The following is a 24,784-nucleotide window of genomic DNA, read 5'->3' as shown; positions in this document are numbered from 1 at the left end:
CCCCACGGCGGCAAAAAAAAAAAAAAAAAAAAAAAACCAACAAAAAATGGCAAAATTAAGTTTTAAGAACATATTTTATTTAATCTAATATATCCAAAATATTATCATTTCAATGTGTGATCATTGTAAAAAAAATTATCAGTGAGATATTTTACATTCTTTTTTCTGAACTTAGTCACCAAAATCCGGTGTATATTTTCCATTAGAGCACATCTCCATTTGGACTAGCCCCATTTCCAGTGCTCAATGGCCACTTGAGGCCTCAGTGGCCCCTTGAGGCCAGTGGCCACTGCATCCGACAGCTCAGGTGTAGAGGGTGGAAAAGGCCAGAGAAGCAGCAGGTTTGGGTGGGGCCTGGGGAAAGATGGTGTGGACATGTTGAGTTTGACATCCTGAGGGACACTCAGGGGGAGCTGTCCAAGAGACAGTTGGGCATTTGGATGTGGGACAAGAGAATGGGGGTTGGGGGTGGATGAGATGGCCCAGGAAGGCTATTCTGTGAAGCAAGGTGAGAAACGGACGGTAGCCAGGAACACACAGACCCTGACCTTCAGGCAGAGGCAGAGTAGCCATCAAAGAGAAGGAACAATCTGAGATGCCCATGGAAACAACCCACAAAGGGCAAGTTTCAACAGGGGTGGGTGGGGGTAAGGCTCCAGAGTGTCGGAAAACTGAAGGTGGAAGAAAGATTTTCTTTGGGAATGAAGGCCACTTGATGTGTTTGTAAGCCCTGATGAAGTGAGGAGAGGATCCCTGGTGGAGGAGGGATGTGTGTGTGTGTGTATGCGCGCGTGTGCATGTGTGTGTGCGTGTGTGTGTGTGTGTGTGTGTGTGTGTGGTGGTGGTGGTGATGGGGGTGTTGGGTGTTGGGTGTTGGATGTTCGGTGTTGGGGCTGTGAATGCCGCCACCCAGCTCAGGAACAGTGCCTGGCCCTGGGCAGACAGGTGCTCAATAAATACTTGTTGAATGAATGCATTGCTGATTGATATGAAGGGGGTATTCTCCCTTTGGATATGAAAGAGAGGACAGACGGATGGACAAGTGGTGAATGAGGCGGGGAGGGATGAGGTTGCCAGAAGGATGTGGGCCTGAGAGGCGCTGGAGGCTGGAAGAAGGGCTTCTGGGCGGCTGAGCCTGCCCGTGGTGGGGTGCGGGGCGGCCCTTCCACCCCTCCCTCCGGGGCCACCCTGACCGCCGGTGTCACCCCCTCCACCCAGGGAACTTTCCAGCAGATGTGGATCTCCAAGCAGGAATACGAGGAGGGCGGGAAGCAGTGCGTGGAACGGAAGTGCCCCTGAGGGCGCCCCCTCCCCACATACCCGCCCGCCCGCCGCTGTGTGGGGGGCGCGTCTTCGCAGCCACGCCCCCACACGCGCAGATCGAAGCCCCCTAAACCCCTGTGCCCACATCGGCCCTTCCTCTTTCCCTCTCGCCTTCTTAGATTGTGATGTTTCTGGGTTGAAAGAAGTAAAAATGTTTTAAGGGAAAAAAAAGTTTGGCCTTCTTGGGGGAGGGGAACGGACGCAGGGGTCTTGGGGGAGGCGAGGGGAGGGCTACATTCATGCCGCATCCCACTGTGACCGCCGGGGCACAGCCCCAGGAGTCACGGATTCCTCAGGTTTCAAAGAGGCCGCGACCCAGGGAGGACCCCGCAGCGCAGCGAGGACCTGGCGCGAGGGACAGCTGGAGCCAGGCCAGCCCTGGGCCGAGCCTGGGCGGGGCCGGGGGTGAGACCTGGGGTGGGCGGGGCCTCGGCGCGGGCCTCGGGTCTCAGGGGAGCAGCGCATGAGAACTCCAGGACCTGCAGCTCAGGTGAGCCGGGGCTGCGCTGTGCCTTCTTTTCCGAGGCTCTTGGTGGTGACAGGCATGGGGCGGGGTATTGCCCAAGTCGCTCAGAATTCCTCTTCGGACCTGGGTAGGAGCTGAGGTTTCCCAGGGAAGACCCCGACAGGAGGTGGGGTCGCCAGGGCAGCAGGAGCCAGGCCAGCCCTGGGCCGAGCCTGGGCGGGGCCGGGGGTGAGACCTGGGGTGGGCGGGGCCTCGGCGCGGGCCTCGGGTCTCAGGGGAGCAGCGCATGAGAACTCCAGGACCTGCAGCTCAGGTGAGCCGGGGCTGCGCTGTGCCTTCTTTTCCGAGGCTCTTGGTGGTGACAGGCATGGGGCGGGGTATTGCCCAAGTCGCTCAGAATTCCTCTTCGGACCTGGGTAGGAGCTGAGGTTTCCCAGGGAAGACCCCGACAGGAGGTGGGGTCGCCAGGGGGGAGACTGCTGAGCCCTCCTATTCAGAGCCATTTATGGGGTCCTTGGTGGAGTTTGGGGACCTGCGTCCCCTCCCTGAAATTGTAGGTAAAACTTAGCTGTGTGTGCCTGTGATGTCTTTCTGGGGTGAGGTTTCACGACTCTCAGAGGGTCCCAGACCCAAAAGAGGTAGAATCCAGTCTGATCCAAATCCTTTGGTGACCAAAGAGATGCCAGTGCCCAGAGAGGACCATGATTTGTTCAAGGTCACCCAGTTCTGCCCATGCCTTGGCCATGACTCTGTCACCCCCCAATGCCTTGTGAGCCCTGACCCCAGTACTCCCATCCTGGAACACTCGGTAGGCCCACCTGACCATGTGCTCACACCCATGCCTCTCCTTCCCCAGCAACTGGCAAGGGCCTGAGACCTGCCTTTCAGCCTGATTCCACATGACAGACATCCACATGGCCAGACCAACCCCCCCAAGTCATACCACTGTAGGCTTTCCAGCTTAGGATCCCAGTGGGGCAGGCATCAGGGTGGGGAGGGCAGCTCATGTATTACAGAACCTGGGCACTGGGGGGCCTGCAACTAGAAGATGGGAGAGGGTGGACGTTTTCACGGTGAACCTTCCACAGGGGTTTGGGGGACTTAGGAAGGGGTCCCCAAGGAAAGCACACTGGGAGTGGTGGAAGCAGGGCAGAGGGGACATCCATATCTCGGCCGTCTCCCCCATCAGCTTCCCTCCCCCACCACTGACTGGAACTAGCAGGCCAAAGTCTGCCCCGAGGTCGAAAAATTGATTGTTTTGCTGGGAGGGGGTGGGAGTGGGGCTTTGGAGGGATTGGCAGGGTAGGGCACAGCCCCTTGTGCTGTGGTCAGGGCTGGGGGGCTATGTCTGGAAGCTGGACTGAGGCCAGGACTGTGCCCCCACCCTTGGGGGGGTGGCAAGGAATGGCCTGGGCTAAGCTGCCTGCCAGGGCTGATAAGGGGCCCTCCTGGGGCTCTTGCAAACGGTTTATCACTGGTGGGGGGTCAGCCTGCAGGGTTCAGGAAGGGGCACGAGCATGGAGCGGCTTTGGGGTCTACTCCAGAGAGCGGTAAGACCAGAAGGGTTGGGGGTACACCTTAGGCCTTCTCTTCAGGTCCCTCAGGCCCCTCCCAAATCCCCACAGCTGGCCCCTCCTGGCCAGAGTCCTGGCCCCTCCCACTCCTACTTCTGTCTGTCCCCTTCAGTCTGCCTCTCAGGTCCCTCCCCCACTGCCTGGTGCACATTTGGCACCTTAAAGTCACTGACCCCATTATTGCCAGATCCCTCCCCATCTCTAGGCCTCTTCCCCCGATCTCATGCCCACTTCGCCCCCCACAGCAACAGTTGTCCCCACGACCCTCTCAGACCATCTACAAGCGTGTGGAAAGCACTCAGCAGGGGCACCTGGAGGAGGAAGAGGAGGACGGAGAGGAGGGGCCTGAGGCACGGGCCCACTTCTGCCCCATGGAGCTGACCGGCCCTGAGCCCCTGGGCTCTAGACCAGGGCAGCAAAACCTGGTACCCTGGGCAGCAGCAGGACGAAGGGCTGCCCCCTACCTGGTCCTGACAGCCTTACTGATCTTCACTGGGGGTGAGAGTCATCCCCCTTCCTGCCAGTGAAGGGCCGGGGCTGGGGGAACATTTCCAGGGTTCAGAGGGGAGCACAAGGAGAATCCCCATCTTGCCACCCGCCAGCCTTTCTTCTGGGTTACGTGGCCTTCCGAGGGTCCTGCCAGGCATGCGGGGACTCCGTGTTGGTGGTCAGTGAGGACGTCAACTATGAGTCCGGGCTGGACTCCCGCCAGGGCACGTTGTACTGGAGTGACCTCCAGGCCATGTTCCTGCGGCTCCTGGAGGAGGGGCGCCTGGAAGACACCATTAGGTAAGGATCAGCCTGCCCCCTTCCTGGCCCTCAAATGTCCTCCCTTCATGTGCTCAGTCTGGGCCTCCTTTCCTCCTCTCCCAAGACCCTGGTGTCTGGATCCCCCTTCTGAGTCCTGCCACCTGCCTCTCTGGCCCCCTGTTCAGCAGTCCTGTGAAGGATGGCAGGCATTCAGCGCTAAACTTCAGGGGCTCAGGCTCTGAGAGGGGCACACCTGGAAGATGAGGGAGCTGCGTGTCTGAATAAGAACAGAGGGGTCCATCATCCAGATGGGAGGCAGAACAGACCCAGAAAAGTCTTTATGCCACACCCAGGAGCCTGGGTTTGGATCTGTGGCCTACTTCCTGATTTTAATAGGAATGTTCTTTATAATACTTTATCATTGAGTCTGAACTTTACTGCAGACTCTGGACAGCTTTTTAAAATTGAATTAAGGAAGTTTCCTTCTATTCCTAGATTACTGGGACTTTTTTTTCTTTCTTTTTTTTTTAATGATAAGGAAAGGGCTGGCTGGTTAGGTCAGTTGATTAGAGTGTGCTGTTATAACACCAAGGTCAAGGATTCGGATCCCTATACTAGCCAGCCACAAAAAAAAAAAAAAAAAATCAGGAAAGGAAGACAAGTATGAAACTTTTTTCAAATATTTTTCCAGAATGTAATGAGATGGATGACCACATGATTTGTCATCTTTATGTCTGTGTAGTAATTTATTAATAGATTTCCTTGTCTTCAGGAGCTCAATGCTAAACATGATCAAGGTGTGTTATTACTCTTTTGATTTGCTGCTAGAAACTTCATCAAGATATCTTTTTACCTTGCTTAAAGACCTCAAATCTGTGCCAAAAAAAAAAAAAAAAAAAAATCAGGAAAGGAAGACAAGTATGAAACTTTTTTCAAATATTTTTCCAGAATGTAATGAGATGGATGACCACATGATTTGTCATCTTTATGTCTGTGTAGTAATTTATTAATAGATTTCCTTGTCTTCAGGAGCTCAATGCTAAACATGATCAAGGTGTGTTATTACTCTTTTGATTTGCTGCTAGAAACTTCATCAAGATATCTTTTTACCTTGCTTAAAGACCTCAAATCTGTGACATCGACAACATTCAGGGCTTTTAAAATTTTCTTGAGCAGCATTCAGTCATCTAGGTACAGGCTGAGCAGGTGGACGGTGTGACAGGCCTAGGGGTGGGGTGTGGCACTGTGTATGCCATCACAGGGCAGGGAGACAAGAAGGTAGCAGTTGGGGGGAGAGAGCAATGAACTGATGCATGGCTCTAGGTTGGATGGGGAAGGAAGCGAAACCAGGAGGATTGGGTACACTTGGAGAAATTGAACAATCTGGAGTACTTGATGGGGTTGAAGAACAGGTACCATGAGGGTATAGCAGTGAGGTGGAGTCTGAGAAGGTCTGGTCAGAGAGTAGGATTCTGGAACTTTGAAGATTTATCTGATAAACTGTGTCCTATTTATCTTGGAGTTTCCAGCCCTACCATAGTATCTGACACTTAGTAGGTGTTCAGTAAATCCTCAATGGATAAATACTCCAGAGGTGGAGTTCTAGGTAATGCCAAGATCCGGGATGTGACCAGGAAAGTGGTGGCTGGATTAGAGATGATATTGATGAGATAATTCCTTCATTTATCCAACAAATACTTTTGCACACCTGCTATGTGGCAGATACTGAGCTAAGCAGGTGGTGGTGATATAGCAGAAACCAAAATAGTCTGAGCTTTACCCTCATGGATCTTACAGTCTGTTGGAGGAAATAAATACCAAACTAATAACACATTGATGCCTACATAATTATTACTGAAATCATTGTTTTGAAAGAAAAGTAAAGGCTGTGAGAAATGACTGTAATCAGGGGACCTGATTTAGGTTGGGGGTCAGGGAAGGCTTCCTTGAAGAACTGACAGCTGAGACCCGAGGGACGAGTACTTTGCCAGACTAAGAGAAGGTGGACGGCCGGCCCGGTGGCGCACTGGAGAGTGCGCCGCTTGGGAGTGCGGCAGCACTCCTGCCGAGGGTTCGGATCCCATGTGGAGACCGGTTCCCGCTCACTGGCTGGGCGCGGTGCGGGCGCAACACCGAGGGTTGCAATCCTGTTGCCGGTCAGTAAAAAAGACAAAAAGGAAAAAAAAAAAGAGAAGGTGGAAAAGCATTTCAGCATGTGCAAAGGGTCTGAAGCAGGAAGATGGTGGTCTATTGGAGGAAGTGAAAGACGGTCCATGTGGCTGTTGAGGTGGACGTTGTTCAGGTCCTAAAGGGCCTTACTGGCTACATTAATTGTTTTGGATTTCATTCTAAGAGGAAAGAGAGAACTGAAGAGTTTCAAACAATAAAGTATCATGATCAGATGGGAGGGGAGGACAGACTTTGTTTTTAAGGTCCATCGTAAAGAATGGAGTTGATCATACTCCTGAGTCCATAGTTCGGTGTCCTCATGGGTCAGTGAAAGGAACTTCTGATTTAATTTTCCCTCCCTCATCTCTGTGGGCTCCTCCCCACCCCCGTCCTCCATAAGCACCTCATCTAACATTTTTGATATGTGCCTTTTAACACATAGATGGCTTTGACATATATGTAATGTTTTATGTGTATATGTAGGTTTTAAAAACAGTAATGTCTGTGTAAAATGCTTTATGTTTATTATTTTAAAATTTAACCAACACAGAAAAATGCAAAGAAGTAAAAAGAAAAAAAAATTCACTCCAAGACCCACTCTTCAGATATAGCTATCTTTAGTTTGTGTTTTTAATTTAGACAATTTTTAAAAAACAACACAATAGTTTGAAGGTCTATCTCTATTGCAGTATGTACATCTGGTTGACTGTTCCTTGCTGCTGCACAGGACTTCATAGTGTGCATCACCAGTTTTTACGTACCCATTGATGAGGTGCAGTTTCAAGCAAACATTTGAGGTTCTAGATGGGTACTGGATTGGGGTGACAGACACAGCACTGAGCCACGGATTGCAGTAGTCCTTACAAGAGCTGAGAGGCTGGTGGCTGAGACTAAGGTGTCTCATCCATGTGAGACTAAGGTGTCTCTTCACGTGGAAGTAGTGTGGAGGCATAGCAACTGAGGTGTGGAGAGGAACATGATAAGCCAGATGCTAAAGTCCTCAGTGAGAGTTGACAGGCAACTGACTGATTAGAAGATAACAGCAGGGAAAAGGGAGAGAGGATGGGAGAGCTGGGTGGACCCAGCTTCAAAGGGAGAGAGTTTTACCCAAAGAGAAATGGTCAGAATTGGAAAAGTTGGCCGAGGAGCACGCCTCCACTCCATGTCCCAGGGGATGAGAACCGGAGCCATTCCTTCTTAAGAGTCCCCTTTGGCCTCTCAAGGGAGAGCCAGGTTTCCGCCAAGGCATGACGATGAGTGGGGAGGGGAGCTTGTTTGCCATGGAAAGGGCACAGGTGGAGTCGCTTGACAGGTAGGCCATGCTGGGGCAGCCCATGGCAGAGATGAGATGGAAGAACAGGGAGACTTCAGGTGACAACCTGATCATTGAGTGGTGACTGCAATGAGGTCTGCAATGAGACAAGCGATCCAACGTTTCCACTGGGAGCCTTGGTGAAAGGTGTCTCCATGAGACCCTGATGGGGGATGGAAGAGTTGGAGAGTCTGTCCACTCAGCCCTTTGGAAGAAAAGCGTTTTTGTGCCAGGGGAGGGGGGCAAAGCACAGGGGCGTGGGGGGGGGCAAAGCACAGGGGTGTGTGTGTGTGTGTGTGTGTGTGTGTGTGTGTGTGTGTGTGTGTGTGTGTGTCTGTAGAGGGAAATAGATGGGTTGGTGAGTTTGGCCTGAGCCAGGAAGAGGCAGAACCTTTAGCTATGGGAAGCTAACGTTTTAAGCGGGAGGCCCTGAAGACCCTCGGGCGGGCGCAGTCCTGTTGGTGATGGGAGAGAACAGGTCACCTGGGAGAGGAGCTTTTCCCTAAACATAGGAGGCGCCCACCGCCCTGCCTGGGGAGACATCCCCTGCCCCCACTCCCCTCGCCCGTCTCTAGCGTCCTCTCCTCCAGACTCCCAGAAGTCTCAGGCCCTCTCCCCTCTTGATCCCTAATCCCGCCTCTCCTCGTTCAGGCAAACCAGCCTTCGGGAACGGGTGGCCGGCTCAGCCGGGATGGCCGCCCTGACTCAGGACATCAGCGCGGCGCTGTCGCGCCAGAAGCTGGACCACGTGTGGACCGACACGCACTACGTGGGGCTGCAGTTCCCCGACCCGTGAGTGCGTGGGGGGCGTGGCGGGGGGCGCGGCGGCGGGGGGGCGCTCACCACCCCCGCTCCTCAGGGCTCACCCCAACACCCTGCACTGGGTCGATGCGGCCGGAAAGGCCGGGGAGCAGCTGCCGCTGGAGGACCCCGATGCCTACTGTCCCTACAGCGCCACCGGCAACACCACGGTGAGCTCCCCTTGCCCGCCCCCAGGCTGGAGGGCAGCGCGCGCCCTTTGCCGGGTGGCGGAGGAGGGACGTGGCGAGCGCGCCTCACGGTCCTCCGCGTCCCCAGGGAGAACTGGTGTACGCCAACTATGGGCGGCCGCAGGATCTGCAGGAGCTGCGCGCCAGGGGCGTGGAGCCGGCGGGCCGCCTCCTGCTGGTGCGCGTGGGGGTGACCAGCTTTGCGCAGAAGGTGAGTCCCGGCACTGGGGAGGGTGTGGAGCGGGCGATTGCGGGCTGGGGAACCGAGGGTCGTAAGAAAATATTGGGTGGGGGGGGACACAATCAGGAGGCTCGGGGAAATCAGATGGGGGAGGGAACAGAAACCCGGGGGACTGTGGGGTCCGGTGGGGTTTGAGAGCTGCCACGCACTGTGGGAGAGCGGTAAGACAAGGTCCGGGCGGTGCCCGCACACAGCCTCTCCGTGGGAGGCACAGTTGCAGATCAGAGGCTGCCATTTCACTTCTCCTCACTTCTCCTGCCCTTATGACATGAACCGGTTTTCTCTGGGAGGAGGAGGAGTCCTGTAGCCACTTCCCTCCCCCAGGTGGCCAGTGCCCAGGACTTTGGGGCCCGAGGAGTGCTCATATACCCCGACCCAGCAGACTTCTCCCAGGACCCACTTAAGCTGAGCCTGTCCAGCCACCGGGCTGTGTATGGACATGTGAGTCTGGGGGAAGCCAGCAGCATCTTCTGGCAGGCCCGGGGCCACACCTCTTTGGTTGTGGCTGGCAAAGCTACTCCTGAAAGCCCAGCTCACAGCTTCAAGGTGGGAACCTCTTTCTCTACAGGTGCACCTGGGAACTGGGGACCCCTACACACCTGGCTTTCCTTCCTTCAATCAAACCCAGTTCCCTCCAGTTGAATCCTCTGGCCTCCCCAGCATCCCAGCCCAGCCCATCAGTGCAGACATCGCCTCCCACCTGCTGAGGTGAGGGGAATATGGGGGACCAGGAGAGGAGGAGGCAGAGAGGGAGGCTAGCCATAGAGTGGCTTTGGGTGAACTAGAGAAAAGCTACCCTTCTGGGCAGACACAGCCTTTTGCCGAGGCCCACCATTTGGTGACTGGAGTTCCAGCTGGACTGCAGATCCACCTCTCCTGGGCACCCTGGAGCAGGACACAACCGGCACAACGGTCCAAGGCAGCCCTGGCTGGACTGCCCCCCTAGGCAGGGTGCAGAGGCAGGGATCTGGAGCCAGAGGGTGGGAGGGAGAGAAGGAGCGAAGAGGGGGTTTTAGGCTTTTCTGTAGCCTGGGCCTCTCTCTGCCACTGCCAACCCTTTTTGCCTTACTCCTCTTCAGGAAGCTTGAAGGCCCTGTGGCCCCCCAGGAATGGCAGGGGCACCTCCCAGGCTCCCCTTATCGCCTGGGTCCCGGGCCAGGCCTGCAGCTAGGGGTCAACAACCACAAGGTTTCCACCCCCATCAGCAACATCTTTGGCTGCATCGAGGGCTTCTCAGAGCCAGGTGTGCTTGCTTGCCCAGCATCACCCACAGCTTGCGGAGGGGAGGCTCTGCTCACAAACCCTGCCCAGAGACGGGGCTGGTGCAGAAGGTCCCGGAGGGTGGTGCTCAGCAAGTTGAGGCTGAACTGGGACTGATGGGGGTGGCAGAGAGGAGACTTCTCATTCCAGCCTATCTAGGGATGGAGTAGGCAGTGTTCACAGTAGTGAGTTCCCGAGCACTGGAGGAGAGCAAGCATAGTTGGATGATGTTTGTAACAGAGACTCAAGCATGAAAGAGAGGTCGGAGATTACATAGATGACTCTTTCAAGCATAACTAGATGTGGGTGGTGGTGGTAGGGAATCAAAGTAGGTTGTTGAGTTGGAGAGCAGGGCATGAGAGCAGTTGGCAGAAGAATGTGGCGCTGATAAGCACCCAGACACAGGCGCAGGGAGGCCTATGCTGAGGATGCTGGTGGGAGTGGGGGTCGGGGGAAGGGCTGGAGAGAGATTTAAAACAAGACCCTGTGACCAGTGGGCCATAGCCGCCAGGGAGGGAACAGGGTCCCACCCCAGGCATTCCGCTGAAGGAGTAGGCCATTTGGGGAAGGCCAAGGGAAGAAGGGGCACTCTCTTTAGGAACAACAGGGATTGCAGGGCTGGGGCTGCTGAGATGTGAGGGGCTCAGAGATGGAAGCTGGTGAAGGCCCTGGAAGTACTTGCCCTCCCAGAGTGCAGGGGGAAGACTTTGAGTACCCCCAGTGTAAGAGGTGGGCCCCAACATTCCCACCCCAGATCACTATGTTGTCATCGGGGCCCAGAGGGATGCATGGGGCCCAGGAGCAGCCAAGTCTGCTGTGGGGACTGCCATACTGCTGGAGCTGGTGCGGACCTTTTCCTCCATGCTGAGCAATGGTAAGGTCAGGGGCTGGGCCTGGCGGGCAGAGCTGGGGCTATGGCTGGAGTCAGGACTGGGGCAGAGAGGCAGTTAGGAGCACAGACTAGAGGGTGGTCACTCAGACCTGGCTCTTCCTCGTCCTAGCTGTGTGGCCCTGGGCAAGTCACTTCACCCTTATTTCCTCATTTAAAAATGGAAGTAATAATAGTCAACCATGGATCTGAGTGAAGATTAAGCAGGAGATTCTATATGTAGAACCGTCTCCATCACTATTATAATTGAGTGAGAGCACACCCAGGGCAAGACAGGCTGGGCTAGGGGTTTTCATGAGAGGGAAGGAGGGACTCTGGGGGACCAGGGCAGAGGAAACAAAGCAGTGAGGGGTCTTTGCCTGGCCCCAGCTGAGCCCATCCTCTACCCTCCCACCCCTCCCCGCCCCAGGATTCCGGCCCCGCAGGAGTCTTCTCTTCATCAGCTGGGATGGAGGCGACTTTGGGAGTGTGGGCTCCACGGAGTGGCTGGAGGTGATGTGCGGTCCTGGGCAGGTGGTCAGGTAGTGGGGAGAGGTGGGGGGGTTCATGCTCCACACTTGGCCCACCCACAGGGCTACCTCAGCGTGCTGCACCTCAAAGCCGTAGTCTATGTGAGCCTGGACAACGCAGTGCTGGGTGAGCGGGGCTATGCCACCACCTGTCCCCTCAGGTCCACCCTTGCCCCTGGGGCTAAGCCTTGAGTCTGGCATCCCTCCCTCCCCTCTCTTCAGGTGATGACAAGTTCCACGCCAAGACCAGCCCCCTTCTGATCAGCCTCATTGAGAACATCCTGAAGCAGGCAAGGGCCAACCCAGGAATGGGGGATGAAGGGAAGGGGCTGGGGAGAGGGGAGGTAGGTAAAGCCTGACCCGTGTCCCCCACCCTGCCCCAGGTGGACTCTCCTAACCACAGTGGACAGACCCTCCATGAGCAGTTGGTGTTCACCAATTCCAGCTGGGATGCTGAGGTGTAAGTCTGGGTGAGGGGGGATCTGGGGGGTGGTGTGGGGAGGCTGAGCCCTCCAATCTGCCCGCCCGCAGGATCCAGCCCCTGCCCATGGACAGCAGCGCCTATTCCTTCACTGCCTTTGTGGGGGTCCCTGCCGTGGAGTTCTCCTTTATGGAGGTGAGACTTCCTCACCCTGCCCCATGGCACCAGTCTCTTGGCCTGCATGCACCATGCTCCTGCTCCAGCCCGCCCTCTGTCCCAGCAGGACGACCAGGCCTACCCGTTCCTGCACACGAAGGAGGACACATATGAGAACCTGCACAAAATGCTGCGAGGCCGTCTGCCCGCAGTGGCCCAGGCTGTGGCCCAGCTGGCTGGGCAGCTCCTCATCCGGCTCAGCCACGATCACCTTCTGCCCCTGGACTTTGGCCGCTACGGGGACGTGGTCCTCAGGCACATCGGCAGCCTCAACGAGTACTCTGGGGACCTCAAGGTCCAAGATGCCAACCCCACTCCCGGCCCCTGGGGTTGGGTGACGCTATATGCCCTTGGAGTGCTGCCTAGGCCAGGGGTCCCGCCCCTCTTCGCCCCAATCCCTGGAGTCTAGGTCCCCTCTGGCATCCTGGACCTTTTACTCTTGCTGCCAGCCACCTCATCCTTGAGGACCCCCATGATATGCCCACCCCCAACCTCACAGGTCCAGGGTCTTCTCCCCCTCCTCCTTCATTCGGCACCCAGCACTCTGCCTTCCTATACCTCCTCGCTCCTGCCACGCCCCAGGTCCTAGCCCTGTTCCCCAGCACCTTGACCCCATCCTAGGCCAGGCTCCTGGCCCCTGCCTCCGGCCCCAGCCCACACCTCCACCCTCAGGCCCGCGGGCTGACTCTGCAGTGGGTGTACTCTGCGCGGGGGGACTACATCCGGGCCGCGGAGAAGCTGCGGAAGGAGATCTACAGCTCGGAGCAAAGCGACGAGAGGCTGATGCGCATGTACAACGTGCGCATTATGCGGGTGAGGTCCCCCTCTCTTCCCCAGCCCTGGCGCCACATGTTGGCTCATCTCCCGTCCCTCCGCCTTCATTACGCTGACGAGTCCCTGTCCTCTGGGTGCTCCAAGTCCTGGACACGGAATACTTACAAACCTGCCAGGCTAGAGGGCTTGAGCGATCACTGAGGCACGCCTAACAAAGTGATAAAATGGACAGGGAGGGACAGCCCCTCGTCCTCAGTGGCCCAGCCAACGCCTGGCAGAACTGGGATGGGACACACCACCAACCCCGCGTGCGTGCACACACACACACACACACAGCTCCTACTGCACACACACACACACACACACACACACACACACACACACACACACAGCTCCTACTGCACACACAGCTCCCACTGCACACACAGCTCCCACTGCTCAGAGCGTGGAGAGCGCTCTTCCTTTTGGTAATGAGATGGGTGAAATCCAGAAAAACTGCCTGGAGGAGGTGTCATGTGAAAGTTAAGATCTTATTCCAGTAAGGTTGGAGTTGCCAATCCCTCCTGCTTAGCTATGAATACTTTGCAGCCCGCCCCCGGCCCCCAGATTCTACCTGTCCTCTTCCATTTAAGAACTCAGCCCCTCAACCCTGTGATCTTGGGAAATGCGTGGGAAGGGACTGTGGGCATGGGAGAAGACCTATAAGGCAAAATTATAAGCAGGACCGTCCTCAGTGAGTGTGGGCTGAGCAGGGGTGTACACACTGAGCCTCGTGTGCACACATATGCACTTTCAGAGAACATGTCTGCCACTTGAAGGTTCATGTGCTTTCTTCCCGTTGCTTTTCCCTGCTTGCGCCCTGCCCGTCTCCTCTGGCATCACTCATTCCTTCTTTCTGTTTACAAACCTGTTGCTCTTGCTCTTTCCTTGCTCCTATCTCCTGGTCTCTCATTCTCTCCTCCTCAGTCTCCTCTTCTTCCTCCTCTACTGTTCTCTCCTTTTCCTTTCATTCTCCCCCTCCCATTGTCCCCTCCACTGAGACACATGTGGCCCTGGGGTGAGACTAGAGATTGGGCATGGCTCGTTCTCATTTACAGATCTTGGTTTAACCCCTGCTGTGTCAGACTCCAGGAACAAGAGAAGACAATCCTCTGCCAAAGTTGCCACACACCCCTCAGGCTCAGGGCTGGAAAGGGCTTAGGACTTCAGAGCCTGAAACATAAGGCAAGATCAGACCAAGGGAACTTTGTGGCTCTAGACCAGGGGTTGGTAAACTATAGCCAGAGGGCACATTCAGCCTGCTGCCTGTTTTTGTAAATAAAGTTTTATTGCAACCCGGCCACGTCATTGGTTTTCATATGGTCCATGACTGCTTTTGTATTACAGCAGCAACATTGAGTAGCTGCAATAGAAACAGTATGGCCTGCAAAGCCTAAAATATTTACTATCTGGATTTTTGCAGAAAAAGTTTGCTGACCCCTGCTTTAGATTGTGACTTGAAGAACAGGCAGAACCTGGGTTGGTGCAAAGAAAAGAGGACATATGAGGGTGGAGAGACCCAGAATAAGGGTGTGGCAGCGAAGTAGGCCTGGCTTCCCTTGGAAGCAGGGCGTGGACCAACAGAGCCAGAACAGAAGCCCTGTGGAGAGGCAGGGGGTGGGAGCACCAAATAGTGGGTGAGGGATCAATGTAAGGAGTCTGGAATGCCAGGATAAGAAGTTTGGATTATGGGGGTCTGGGATCAAGGAAATTAGGAAGGTTTTTCAGCAGGGAGGGGATGTGGGCAAAGTGGAGTTTTTAGGAAGGATTTTGGGCAGAGTGTAAATGGCCTGGTGAGGGACTGAAGTTAATGAAGACTGAGCTCTGGGTGAGGGTGGCAGGTGGCAGCAAATGCCTGTAGGCGGGGACTAGACTGATGTGAGACATTTGGAAGAAAAAATGGACAGACTGGGTGTTGAGGGAAGAGGAAGAGAATAATAATAGCAGCTGCAATATATAGAGGGCTGCCATGTGCTAGGGGCTTTACTTCATTTTCTCCCATAGGACTCCCCCAAACTCTGTGAGGTCGCTAATGTTGTACACAGAGACTGAGGCTGAGAGAGACTAAGTAACTTCCCCAAGATCAAATAGTAAGTGGTGGAGCTGAAATTAGAGACTAGGCAGTCTAAGCCCAAAGCCTGTGCTCTCTGTCACCTTTGAGGTTGAGAGCCTGGCACCTGGGGAAGACTAGTGCTCAGGAGGGAATGTGGGTGCAAGGCTCAGGTTTTGGAAGAGGTTAGTGCCAACGTGTGTGAGGCTAGGTCCAGGTGCCCCCTTACCCAGTGGGGGGTCCAGAAGGCTAGAGGGCAGGATTCCAGTGGGTGATTTGGTGAGGAGATTTAGCAGCAGATCCGCACAGGTCCTGGTTGGAGCCAGGCGCATGGATGAGCTCTGTGAGTGAACGATGGAGGCCTTAAAAAGATAGGAGTGGCTGAGACCACCCTTAGAGATTCTGATTTTGCTGGGGTGGCACCCAGGCAATGGTAATTTAAAAATCTTTCCTAGGTGATTCTAGCATGCAGCCAGAGCTGAGAACCACTGGGCTGGCAGGTGGGAGGAGAAAGGAAAAAGGTAAAACAAAGTGAGATCGAACCTTGAGATCTGCCCACAGGCAGGAGCAGAAGGAACCAGAGAGGCTGGCAGGAAGGTGGGAGGAGAACTAGGCCAGGAGCAAAGCCATCTTAGGAAAGAGGGAACAGCATCTGGGTCAGAGGGTGACGACGGGAGAATCAGGTGTTTTATTAGGACTGGGCTGTCCCCTTGACCTTTGACTCTGGGCTGTGGACACTGGTGGAGGTGGGACAGAATGACAGGAGTGTGGGGAGGTGTGTTAAGAAGAGGAACAGAAGCACATGGGTTGTTCTCTGAGGCTTTGGCTAGGGAAGTGAATGGGTGAAGAAGGGAGACTGGGGGGAACTAGATGCAGGCGTGGGGGCTCTAAAGATAAAAAGGGAATGGAACCCAAAACACAGCTGGAGGATGCGTCCTACTTGACTACCGGTGATGCCACAGGATGGCTATTCGTGATTGGACAGCCAAAGGGGGTGGAGCTTAAGGAAGGTGCTTAACCGTATTTATTGAGCAGGTACTAGTTCCGAAGCCGAGTTTCCCACCCCGACCTGATCTCTCTCTCGGCGCAGGTGGAGTTCTACTTCCTGTCACAGTATGTGTCGCCGGCCGACTCCCCTTTCCGCCACATCTTCCTGGGCCATGGAGACCACACGCTGGGAGCCCTGCTCGACCACCTGCGGCTGCTGCGCACCGGCGGCTCCGGGGTCCCTGAGGCCAGATCCTCAGCGGCGGCGCCCGGCCTAGGCTTCCAGGAGAGCCGCTTCCGGCGCCAGCTGGCCCTGCTCACCTGGACCCTGCAGGGGGCAGCCAACGCGCTTAGCGGGGACGTCTGGAACATTGATAACAACTTCTGAGGCTCCACTGCCAAGGGGCTCCACATACCCCTGCCCCCCTGCCCAGAATTCCTCCTCTCCCCGTTTGAGCGATGCAGGGTGATGGAGGCAGCCCACGCACAGATTTCTTATTGGCCTTTCTTGTCTCTGTGGGGACCGGACCCTAGCGCAGACACCCACACACCCCTGGGCCCTGCAGTGTAAGCGAACGGTCCTTCCATAATGTGAAGGTCATACTTTCGATTAATCACAGAATAGCGTCCCTTCTGTCAATCACAGCCCCTTCCCCCTTCAGGAGCAAGGTCCCCCATACCTAGAGACCACTCTGGAAGGTTTGCTGGGACCTGGCCAGCTGTCTTACTGTGAGAGATCTCTGGTACCATACCTTTATGGCCAATAGGAGGTCTGTGGGGAGGGGCATAGTGTTTGGAAATCAATAAACCACCTAGTGACATCTGTTGTTCATAAGCACCTTCAGGTTTCTTCCTTGCCCGCATCCCCACCCCATTGTCCATCCCTTGAGACCTAGGGAAGAGCTGAGCAGAAGGGACCAGAAAGGATGCATGTGGGAATGCTGTCTCCACGGGGAAAACTGAGCTTTTCCTGTTACCCAAGGAAACTGCCTAAGGAGATAACACAGGTCCATTCTCCAAAGACCACTGTGGGGTGGGGACTGGCCCTGTATCTTCTCCTGGGGCCAGGGATTTGCAAGTCCTTGTGCAAAATGAAAACAGAGTCTCTTGTTCAAAAAGCAGAAACAAAACTTTTTTTTCTTCCACAGTCTCTCAACCTGTCATGTTCTTTTATTTGCTATTGAATGTCACACTCCCTCAGATGTGGAGATTCTCTGGGGTTATGCGCAGACCCTCATAGGTATTCGGGGTTCTGCCCTACAACTTGGTAGGAAGAGCTCATGAGCCATGACCCTCCGTTCGTGCACCCAGGGCCCTGCTGGGGAAGGAGAGGATGACAGCTGTTCCTGGGTGGGGAGCTGGCAGCTGAGAACCCACCCAGGGGAGGCAGGAGTCCCAGCACATGCTCCGCTCTCCCATCAGACTTCACTTCCAAAACATAAATTCAGAGATAAAATGTTCAAGAGTTTCAGGATGGCAACCACAAGTATTAAAAACCAAACACATGGGCCGGCCCCGTGGCGCACTCAGGAGAGTGCAGCGCTGGGAGCGCAGTGGCGCTCCCGCCGCGGGTTCGGATCCTATATAGGAATGGCCGGTGCGCTCACTGGCAGAGCGTGGTGTGGGCAACACCACACCAAGGGTTGTGATCCCCTTACCGGTCACGAAAAAGACAAAAACAAAAAACAAAAAAAACACAGACCCCTCTTCTGAGCACAATGGTCTCATTCACTGGCAGAGCGTGGTGTGGGCAACACCACACCAAGGGTTGTGATCCCCTTACCGGTCACGAAAAAGACAAAAACAAAAAACAAAAAAAACACAGACCCCTCTTCTGAGCACAATGGTCTCATAAGACCACAACGGTCCCATCCAGTCAAGTTGGCCTTGTCTGGAACATCTCCCTGGGGATCCCCTTTGGCCAATGAGGGTGTCGTCACTGAGATACAAGCTACAGGAGGGCAGGGAATTTTAAACAATGTTGGTACCTCTTGACTTTTAATCACAGCTCCCGGAGGTCATGGCCCTGGCTCTCACTCCCAGGGCAGCTGCATAAATCCTAGGGCCCATCTCTCAGGCTACTTGGTCCTCCCTTGCTCCTGGCATAGCATGAGAGGGCTCGGCCAGCTCCTCAGGACACCAGGAAGTAAAGGCCTCTTAGTTGAAGGCTTGGGATGCTACTGCCCCTGGGTTTGGGAATGAAGTTGCCCCCTCCTTAGCCTCCTGACCCTGATTTAGGGGGTTCTCGGGACCCTGAACTGGGGTTAGAAGCCTCCTCAACTATTTGCTTCCCTGACATACAGTCCAGAACAATATCCAAAAGCAGCTACTCAGTCCTTCCTCACTCTGTCCATTTGCTCCCTGTGGTAGACCGAATAATGGTCTGACAAAGATGCCCACGTCCTAATCCCTGAAACTTGTGGATGAATGTTACCTAACATGACAAAATGGACTTTGCAGTGGTGATTAAGTGAAGGACAGATGGAGTTTGGATGTGTTGTCCCCTGCAAAACTCCAATGTGGCAGTGTTGGAAACTGATTGAGTCATGGGGGCGGATCCCTCATGAATGGATTAATGCTCTCCCTGGGGGAGGGGGGAGTAATGAGTGAGTTCTCGCTCTATTAGTTCCCGCGAGAGCTTGTTGCTCAAAAAGACCCTGGCACCTCCCCTCTCTCTCTGGCTTCCTCTCACCATGTGATCTGCTTGTACCCACCAGCCACCTGCCACTTTCCACCATGAGTAGAAGCAGCCTGAGGCCTGTGCCAGATGCAGCTGTCTCTCTCTCTCTCTCTCTCTCTCTCGCTTCCTCTCGCCATGTGATCTGCTTGTACCCACTGCTGCCTGCCACTTTCTGCCATGAATAGAAGCAGCCTGAGGCCCACATCAGATGCAGCTGTCCCAGTATTGTAAGCCAAATAAACCTCTTTCCTTTATAAATTACCCAGTCTCAGGTATTTCCGTTATAGCAACACAAAACTGACTAAAACAAGAACGTTGAGATGGAGGGTATTATAGGCTGAATTGTGCCCCTCCCCCAATTCATATGTTAAAGCCCCAGAATGTCGGAGTGTGACTGTCCTTAAGGAGGTGATTATGTTAAAATGAGGCTGTGAATTTGAAATGGGTCCTAACCCAATCTGACTGGTATCCTTATAAGAAGAGGAAATTTGGACACACAAAGAGACACAGGAATGCGCATGCACAGAGGGAAGACCATGTGAAGACACAGCAAGAAGGTGGCTGTCTCCAAGGAGAGAGGCCACAGAAGGAACCAACCCTGCTGACGTCTTGATCTTGTACTTCTATCCTGCAGATCTGTAAGAAAGTAAACTTCTGTTGTTTAAGCCACCAGGTCTGTGCTATTCTGTTAAGGCAGGTTTAGCAAACCAACACAGGGAGATTATCCTGGATTGGGGGGTGGAAGGAGGAGGGAGGTCAGAGGAAGATTTGGAATTGCTACGCTCCCGGTTTTAAAGATGGGGGGGTGCAGCTGCCAATATATATATAGGCTGGCTGGTTAATTCAGTTGGTTAGAGCATAGCCTTGTAACACTAAGGTCAAGGGTTCTGATCCCCATACCGGCCAGCCGCAAAAATAAATAAATAAATATGGAGGGAGGCTGGCTGGTTGGCTCAGTTGGTTCAGTTGGTTAGAGTGCAGTCTTGCAACACCAAGGTCAAGGGTTTGGATCCCCATAGGAGCCAGCCACCAGTCAATCAATCAATCAATAAATGAATAAATAAATAAAATAAGGAGGAAGGGTGTTGGCCAGTTAGCTCAGTTGGTTAGAAGTTCGATCCCTGTACTGGCCACCTGCTAAAAATAAATAAAGCTGGAGAAAGGGGCCACAAGCCAAGGAATGCAGATGGCCTGTGGAAGTTGGAAGAGGCAAGGAAATAGATTCTCTCCTGGTGCTTTCCAAAGGAATGCAGCCCTGCTGATACCCCAGAAGACTCAGTTTGGATTTCTGACTCCCAGAACTATAAGAAAAAATATTTGTGTTATTTTAAGCCACCAAGTTTGCGATAATTTGTTACAGCATCTACAAGAAATGAATACACTCTCACTCCAACTGCTGTAAGCTCAGTTTTTTTTTTAAAAGATGACCGGTAAGGGGATCTTAACCCTTGGCTTGGTGTTGTCAGCACCACGCTCAGCCAGTGAGTGAACCGGCCATCCCTATATGGGATCCGAACCCGGGGCCTTGGTGTTATCAGCACCGCACTCTACTGAGTGAGCCACGGGCCGGCCCTAAGCTCAGTTTTCTAAAAAGTTTTTTTCTAAAAAAAGTCTGTGTCCCAACCCACCCCCCCAAACTGTGTCTCAGAAAGCCTTCTTTTTTTTTTTTTTCTTTTTAAAGCATCTGGCTGGTATGAGGATCCGAACTCTTGACTTTGGTGTTATTAGCACCACACTCTAACCAACTGAGCTAACCCGCCAGCCTTCAGAAATCCTTCTTGACCTGCTGGCAACAGGCCTTTTCACAACAAATACTAGCAGGATCATTAACCTGTGTGGTACAAATGTATTTTGGGGACCTGGGCACAGCCAGTTCAGAATGAATGGTTATCATCCATACACATGTAATTTGGTGAGAGGGGTTTGGGCTCTTTGTGGAAAGAGCTCTCCCTGGACTCCTGGACACAGACTAGAGACCCATTCTCTGCACACTATCAGGGCCATGCCCCACTGGGGCCAGCTCTGGATATAGGAGGGACCAGACTACCAGAGCAGTGGGGCAGGTCCCAAGGCCCCCAAAGTAAAGCTGGAACAACTGATAACCTTCTCGTGGTGTAACAGACTGGGTCTATCTTAACATTATCTTTTTTAAATTTTTTTTTTTTTAAAAAGATGACCGGTAAGGGGATCTTAACCCTCAACTTGGTGTTGTCAGCACCATGCTCTCCCAAGTGAGCCACGGGCTGGCCCTCCAATGCCTTCATTTTAGAGGTAGAAATAGAAACTCAGAGAAACTGAATGACTTGCTCAAGGTCACATGGATTTTTTGATGCAGTACCAGGACTAACTCAGGTCTTTTAAATCCTCACTGGGTCTCTCACTGCCACAGGAGCCTGGGTCCCTTGGGAATGGGGGCAAGAGGTACTGGAGGCCAGAGGTACTAGAGGCCATTTGGGTATCAAGAAAGAAGTGGGAAGATAGGGGCAAGTACCCTACGTTTCTCATTTTAATTTTAAAAATTTATTTTATTCAACTTGGAAAATGAGTACAAATCCCTGCGTATTTTGGGGGGTGGCGGTGGTGGGGGGGTAGGCTGGGAGGAGAAGAAGAGAGTAGGAGTTGAGGCAAGGTATGAGCATCACAGTGGCTGCCTCAAGTCCCTGCCCAGGGAGTGTGCAGCAGGGGTGGGGCAGGGAACTCAGGTCCGGAGGAACACCATGGTGAGGAGGCCTGGGGAGGGCAGAAAGAAATAGCAAGGTATGAGCAGCCCGGGGTGCTGTGAGCCCTCCCGCTGGCCCCTGCTCCCCTTTCTCTGGGGCCTGGATCCCCAACCACTACTGTGCTCACCCAAGACATAGGCTGCCACCAACTTTTGTCCCAGGGAGACGTGTAGGACTTGAGGCAGCTGGCTGCCGAGTTCGTCCTGCAGTGGGAGCAGCAGGAAGGCCACAGAGACTACGCCCGTCAGCAAGAAGAGGAGGAAGGAGCTGGTGGCCAGTTGTGGGCGGGGGTCTGGGAAACAAGGCTCATTGTCAGAAGCTGCAGCCCCCACCCCTGCCCAGCCCAAGGTCCCCTTTCTCTGGGGCCTGGATCCAGGAGGAGACTGAACATGGAAAATGTATCTACTTTTTATCACCCTCTAGGGGCACACTGCATGTGTCCTGTACTCCTGGAGTCTCTATCCTCACGGCCACAGGAAACCCTCTCTCCGCTGGGTCCTCAGTGTTCATTTTCTCTTTCACTCTGCTTTCGCTGCCGTCTTCTGTGCACCTGTCTGACAGGGGGGACCTCTCTCTACCTCTCATACCCAGCGCACAACTTGGTACAGCGTAATTGCTCAATACAGGTTTCTTATTGAACTTAATAGAGCGGGCACATGCTTAGACCTAAGGAAGGACTTTTCCCACCAAGTAGAAGCCAGAAACCTGGAAAACTGCAAAGTCTTTTTTCCCCTTAACCTGATATAAAATCTCACCTCCTAGGAATGTTTCCATCAAAAGGCAGAAGACTGAACCAGGAGACTTCTTCAAATCCAATTTAGCTCATTCTACAGTAAAGCTAATTCCTCCCTCTCTACAGAACTCAAGAATCCCCATCTCCAACTCACTCTCCTGGGAGTGTCTGGCCGTGGGTGGTGCTGACCAGGCAGGAGGTCCTGGGTGGGGCGTTGGGTCAGGCTGTCCCTGAAGCTCAAGGGGGGATGCTGGGGCTCTCAGAACAGAGGTGATGTCTTTGCGTCCCACCACACGGCCTGCAGCTCCCTCCTCAGACAGCTCAATGCGAAAGCGGTCCTGGACATCATAGTGGCTGGGAATGGGGGCCACGTGGCGAATCACACTGGTTCCAAGGTAGAAGAGAGGCCCATTGAGAGGAAGTGAGTGAGAGGCAGTAATCCAAGCAAATCCGGGCCTTCCCCCCAGGAGCTTTTCCCTTAGGGATGCAGACAGAGGGTGGGGAAAACAGGTTAAAGACGACAGTCTCAGACCTAAGACAACAGATGGTAGATACCCCTGGCTTCCACCAGTCCCCGTCCTCCCAGCTCACTCACATGTCAATGCAGGACTGAGGCTTCACATATCCTTCTGCGTCAAACACCGTGTATTTGGCAGGTGCTGTGCACAGGACTGGGGGATAAAGATACAAAGAGACCTTAGACAAGCTATGCCAGTGTTGGGCATGCCTTCTACCCCAGGGCTGAACATCACTCATCCAGTCCGCCAAGGTTGGACATCTGACCCTACTCATCCCCCAGCCCACAAAGCCCCCCAACATCCTGCCGCCATTCCCCAGATCCCTAGCATGAGGCGCCCATCCCTTCACCTCGGAAGCGAAGCGCAGTTCCTGTAGGGTTATAGAGGGTCAGCAGCTGTCGGGGTCCACTCCGCTGGTCCGCCCTGAATACTAGATCCGGGGGAAAGACGAGGACGGGGACAACGGGTCCGGAGGGAGGAGGGGCACCCCGGGACCCCCGTCCAGGGGCCCCCGGCCCCACCAGCTCCTGGTCCTGGGGCGCCCCACGGCGCATGCAGGCTCTGGGAGGTCGGACATCCGAGGGCAGAGCTCAGGGAACAGGGTATGGAGTCTAGGGCTAGGGGGCACGAGGGGCGAGAGGGGACAAGATGAGATTGTCGGGCAGGGCGTGGACTGATGCCGCCGCCGCCTCGGAACCCCGCTACATAGGGTTCCGACAGACCCAGGCCCAGGCCCCCCAAACTATCCGCCTTTCCAGCTCTACCCCCAGGTCCCTTTAGACCCGGCCCCCAAGCCCCACCTCGATGATCACGCCCACCCCACTAAACCCAGCCCCGGCTCGGGCACTCCATAATCCCCGCCCTGCAGCAGGCCCCGCCCCTTCCGGGCGTTCCGAGGCTCCCGCCCCCTCTCTCCGGCCAGACTCCTGCGGCTACCGCGGCCTCCTCCGGAGCTGCCGTTTCATGCCTCCCGCTCTCTGGGAGACATGTCTGTGTCGCGGGCCCACGCCCCATCGGGTTCCGCCTCCTAACGGCCTTTAGTGTAATGATGCTTACTTTGTGGTCAAAGCACCTGCCAATCAGCCTGTGCCCAGGCCAAGGATGCCATCTCATCGACGGTCCCTTTCTGCACTTCCGCCGTACGACGTCTGTCATTGGCCAGGGCGGCCTCGTTTCCGCCGGAACTATACGCCGATTGGTGCGCTTAAAAACCAAACAGAACGCCCCCGTCCTGGGGGTCCTGATTGGCTTGACCCCAGTGACGAAAGGATTTTGTGGGCGTCTCTGGCTAGAACTCTGGGCCTAGACATAACTCGGAGAGACCGGGCGGGGCTGCGAGCTGAGCTTTGTTCCTTCCTCCATGCTTTGAGACCGTCTAACTCACTCTATCTTCCACACAGAAGCCCTTTTTTTCCACTTAAATTCTAGGCTTTCCTAGAAGCCTCTGCAGCAACCAAACCCTGTTTTCTATAGTACTAGTTGGAGGTTGCTGTCAGTTGGGACTTAAATCTCAGCCCAGGACTATTCTATAGTTTTTCTGCTTCCTTCACAGACCTGGGAAATCACTCACATTTGGACAGGAAATTAACATTTGCCAAACCCTGCCACTTAAACATCGTTTCATCGAATCTTCAACTCCTTTTACAGATTAACCTCGAGTCTCTGGCAAGTTCACACAAAAACAAAGTTGATCATATGGGAAAGCCTTCCCTGAGCACCCTATCATATGTAGAACCCGCCCCCGTCCTCTTATCATGCTTTTGTCCTCTTTATAGCATTTATATCGCTACTTGACATCGTATTTTATTGTTTATCTCTGCTCCAGTAGAATGTTCTCTCTTCTCCACAAGAGCTGGGACTTTGTTTTGTTTTGTATCTTCAGCACTGGAAATAGTGCCTGCCATTTGGAATGAACAAATGAATGAGTGACTAAGATGAACTTTGAGCAGAGGTCTGGTTTGCATTAGGAAGCGAGCCATGAGATATCTATGGAAAATAACTCTGGGTAGAGGGAACAGCAAAGGCCTGAAGCAGAAGTGTACTAGAAATGGCCAGCGTGGCCAGCAAGACCAGGACCAGATGGTGGGAGAGACAACAGTAAGAGCTGAGATGAGGTGGGAGGGAGGATGCAGATTACCTAGAGCCTTAAAACCCATGATAAGAT

General features: G+C 54.1%; 3 protein-coding genes across 7 annotated transcripts in view; 2 read left to right on the top strand and 1 right to left on the bottom strand.

The window, feature by feature from the left end:
- The window catches only part of ACTL6B (actin-like 6B), a 12,459-nt gene extending 10,965 nt beyond the window's left edge, over positions 1 to 1,494 (top strand). For both annotated transcript variants that reach the window (XM_008580714.1, XM_008580715.1), the window contains one exon: positions 1,219 to 1,494. In XM_008580714.1, coding sequence (XP_008578936.1) covers positions 1,219 to 1,299 — 81 coding nt within the window. In that variant the 3' untranslated portion in view covers positions 1,300 to 1,494. The remainder of the gene's footprint in view (positions 1 to 1,218) is intronic.
- A 1,781-nt stretch (positions 1,495 to 3,275) lies between these two features.
- TFR2 (transferrin receptor 2) lies at positions 3,276 to 17,114 on the top strand. Its single transcript, XM_008580713.1, has 18 exons — positions 3,276 to 3,339; positions 3,609 to 3,861; positions 3,966 to 4,152; positions 8,246 to 8,386; positions 8,454 to 8,565; positions 8,672 to 8,794; positions 9,149 to 9,265; positions 9,393 to 9,532; positions 9,904 to 10,067; positions 10,839 to 10,958; positions 11,383 to 11,465; positions 11,546 to 11,609; positions 11,705 to 11,772; positions 11,866 to 11,942; positions 12,014 to 12,098; positions 12,187 to 12,414; positions 12,792 to 12,932; positions 16,073 to 17,114. Exons 1-18 carry the CDS (start codon positions 3,307 to 3,309, stop codon positions 16,355 to 16,357), a joined length of 2,421 nt encoding a protein of 806 aa, XP_008578935.1. The 5' UTR covers positions 3,276 to 3,306; the 3' UTR covers positions 16,358 to 17,114.
- A 4,032-nt stretch (positions 17,115 to 21,146) lies between these two features.
- On the bottom strand, positions 21,147 to 23,816 carry MOSPD3 (motile sperm domain containing 3). 4 transcript variants are annotated; one of them, XM_008580712.1, is made up of 6 exons: positions 23,677 to 23,816; positions 22,970 to 23,237; positions 22,698 to 22,773; positions 22,257 to 22,486; positions 21,497 to 21,661; positions 21,147 to 21,379 (listed from the first exon to the last, which is right to left on the bottom strand). In XM_008580712.1, the coding sequence occupies exons 2-6, from the start codon at positions 23,172 to 23,174 to the stop codon at positions 21,348 to 21,350; spliced, it is 708 nt and encodes a 235-aa protein (XP_008578934.1). In that variant the 5' UTR covers positions 23,175 to 23,237; positions 23,677 to 23,816; the 3' UTR covers positions 21,147 to 21,347. The 4 variants fall into 4 exon arrangements, with proteins under 4 accessions (XP_008578934.1, XP_008578931.1, XP_008578932.1 ...); XM_008580709.1 differs by having other exon boundaries at positions 22,257 to 22,579; positions 23,677 to 23,761; XM_008580710.1 differs by lacking the exon at positions 23,677 to 23,816 and adding an exon at positions 23,557 to 23,574 and having other exon boundaries at positions 22,257 to 22,579.
- Between the last annotated feature and the right edge of the window lie 968 nt (positions 23,817 to 24,784).

The sequence above is a fragment of the Galeopterus variegatus genome, unplaced genomic scaffold (genome assembly GCF_000696425.1).
Source record: "Galeopterus variegatus unplaced genomic scaffold, G_variegatus-3.0.2 Scaffold2147, whole genome shotgun sequence".
Lineage (NCBI taxonomy): Eukaryota > Metazoa > Chordata > Mammalia > Dermoptera > Cynocephalidae > Galeopterus > Galeopterus variegatus.
This window is presented reverse-complemented; position numbering and strand designations above follow the sequence as displayed.